Genomic DNA, 2437 nt, shown 5'->3' with positions numbered 1-2437 from the left:
TACTTTAAATCATCTAATACTGGCACGATATATGGCAGGAACTCACAAACTGTGCTCGTACTTTCATGTTTATCAACCCAACGAGTGAAGCAAAGAGTTTTTAAATGAATTTTTTTCGATCCTGGTAACTTTGCTTTAATTTCATCTTCAAGCAGTTGTGTTCTTTTGGCTGAAACCGTGAAAAAGTTGATTAACGATGAAACTATTCCTAGCATATTTCGAATCTCAGGAACTTCACAAGAGTTTGAAACGCATAAATTCAACGAATGACTGAAGCAGTGCGTATAAAACGTTAAGGGTTGATCTTCAGAAATGAGTGCTTGAACTTCATTGTATTTTCCAGAGAAGTTAGATCCTCCATCATACTCTTGTCCACGCAGGTTGATGATGTCCAAACCCAAAACTTTTAATTCATCTAAGATAGCTGTTATGACATCTTTCCCAACAGTGGATTTCAATTGTATGAAACCGAGAAAATCCTCGCGCACGATATATTCCTCTAGATCTACGTAACGCACGCATAGGGTCATTTGAATCATTTTACTTGCGTCCGTTGTTTCGTCACAAATAACGTAAAAAAATTTCGATCTTTTAACTTTTTCGACAATCTTGCAGCGAATTATCTGGCCGATTATATCAATGATCTCATTCTGCACGGTTTTGCTGATCAGAGTACAGTTTCGCGGTACCGTTTCCAAATGAAATTTTAAATTTTTGTCACCAGAATTTATTAGAAATGCCAAAAGTGACCGTAAAATACCTTCTTTGCCAGAAGAGGCATCTTCTATTTTTTCGTCTGTGCGCATGTCACCAGAATCTCTGTGTCCCCGCAGTGGCAAATTACTGCGTGAACAAAAAAGCACGGTTTCAACGATCGAGCCTAAACGGTTTCGATTGTTTTAAATAATCTTCAGTTTCTCCTTATCGAGGAGGATGTCGACTGCGTTCGAACTTTGGTTGTCCATGTTTTTCATAAACTCGAGCGCTTTTTCTTTAGAGAAACAATGGTAGGAAAGATTACCGTGTCGTTCCATTTCTTCAATTGCCTTTTTATATTTTGTTAAAGGCATGCTGACGAAAGTTTTCAGATCCTACAAGAAATGATATTGCTTTGAGTGCATTGATTTTTTCAAGTTTATCTCGAAACTAGTGAAATTTCAATTTTTAAAGAGTGGTTTTAATTGAAAAAATAGTAATCACTTAAATTTTTCGAGTAAATCATCACTCTAAGATGGGCAAAATTCGACTAGTTAAGAGTAAACTTTTCACCCTAGTGAATTTGGTTTTTGCTCTCTTACCTGACCTTCGCTGAAACCACCACAGTTGGGTGCAAATAACACGCAATATTTGCAGAAGGTTCCATTTTTCTCCTCGCTGTAGGCTAGCCATTTGAAACGCTGAAGCCAATGATATTGGAATCTTCTGCTTTGATGGCCCTCTAGATACAAAGGAAATTTGAACGATGCTGCCGGAGTTTTAGTGTGCATGAGATAGTTGTAAATTTCGCTCCGTTTTAAAGTACGGCGTTTAGCTACGGCTGACCAAATATCATACTGAAATAATAAAAATTTATTTTTTAGTTTAAGTAACCAAAAATACTGCAATACCTATGAATTTGTAAAAAAGCTATAAAGTGATAGATTAGGGCAGTTTATACTTCAAAGTATACTCGAACTGTTTTGTGAATTTCATATCACAAAAGAGCGAGAAAATTTGAAGATCTGTAATAAAAAAACTGTTGGCTACTTATTCTGAATTTTGCATCTTATTATCGATGAAGTATCTTCTATATATTAAATGATATGCTTTGTAGCTGTTACTGACTTAATTTTTTTCTGTTATTATATTTTAAACTTTTTTTCAACAAACTTCATCTTGAATTTCTATCATTTTAGTACCACTTATATAAGTTTCAATGTTATAGTATTAATATTAGTATTCATTTCTCCTTCACGAAAAAACAAAATTAAAAAAGTTCTAGCAATTCATATTCATTAAAACCTTTCAATCGCACCTCGACAATTAAAAATTCTTTAGACGTTTCCGACTTTTGCGAGGCTGTTGGTTCGTCGAATTCCGTACACTGACACAATACCGTAACCGTAGACTCGTCAGATTCTTCTGCATTTTTCCTTTCAGAACTATTATTTCCTTTCTTTTCCTGCACATAAATTTTTTTTCACTATGTGTATGGATAATTACAGTCTTTCAATATTTTTACTCTTGATCAGTATAAATACAGATATATGTGGCTGATTAAAATCACCTTTGGTTCCACGTCTTCGATTCCGGAAGTATTTTCTTGCGCGGCGGCAACGTTCGATGAGTTTGATGATAAGCGTGGCCTTTTCACTAAAAAGTTTCTTATGTCCATGTTTTCGATTAGAAAATGAAACACGAAAATACCACCATCGATGCTTTTGAAGTTAAACAATGG

General features: G+C 34.9%; 1 protein-coding gene across 1 annotated transcript; it reads right to left on the bottom strand.

Annotated features, from left to right (window-relative positions):
- Positions 1–46: 46 nt before the first annotated feature.
- On the bottom strand, positions 47–2374 carry LOC117169805. Its single transcript, XM_033356312.1, has 4 exons — positions 2267–2374; positions 2015–2161; positions 1299–1553; positions 47–1091 (listed from the first exon to the last, which is right to left on the bottom strand). The coding sequence occupies exons 1-4, from the start codon at positions 2372–2374 to the stop codon at positions 900–902; spliced, it is 702 nt and encodes a 233-aa protein (XP_033212203.1). The 3' UTR covers positions 47–899.
- Between the last annotated feature and the right edge of the window lie 63 nt (positions 2375–2437).

Source organism: Belonocnema kinseyi, chromosome 3, assembly GCF_010883055.1.
Source record: "Belonocnema kinseyi isolate 2016_QV_RU_SX_M_011 chromosome 3, B_treatae_v1, whole genome shotgun sequence".
Lineage (NCBI taxonomy): Eukaryota > Metazoa > Arthropoda > Insecta > Hymenoptera > Cynipidae > Belonocnema > Belonocnema kinseyi.
This window is presented reverse-complemented; position numbering and strand designations above follow the sequence as displayed.

What these genes read in the sequence shown, in the direction of transcription:
- LOC117169805 (XM_033356312.1), bottom strand. Translation starts at nt 2,374, where the DNA reads ATGGACATAAGAAACTTTTTAGTGAAAAGGCCACGCTTATCATCAAAC. An exon ending in AAGAATTTTTAATTGTCGAG is followed by an intron (nt 1,554 to 2,014) that starts GTGCGATTGAAA and finishes TTATTATTTCAG; the next exon opens with TATGATATTTGGTCAGCCGT. An exon ending in GTGGTTTCAGCGAAGGTCAG is followed by an intron (nt 1,092 to 1,298) that starts GTAAGAGAGCAA and finishes CATTTCTTGTAG; the next exon opens with GATCTGAAAACTTTCGTCAG.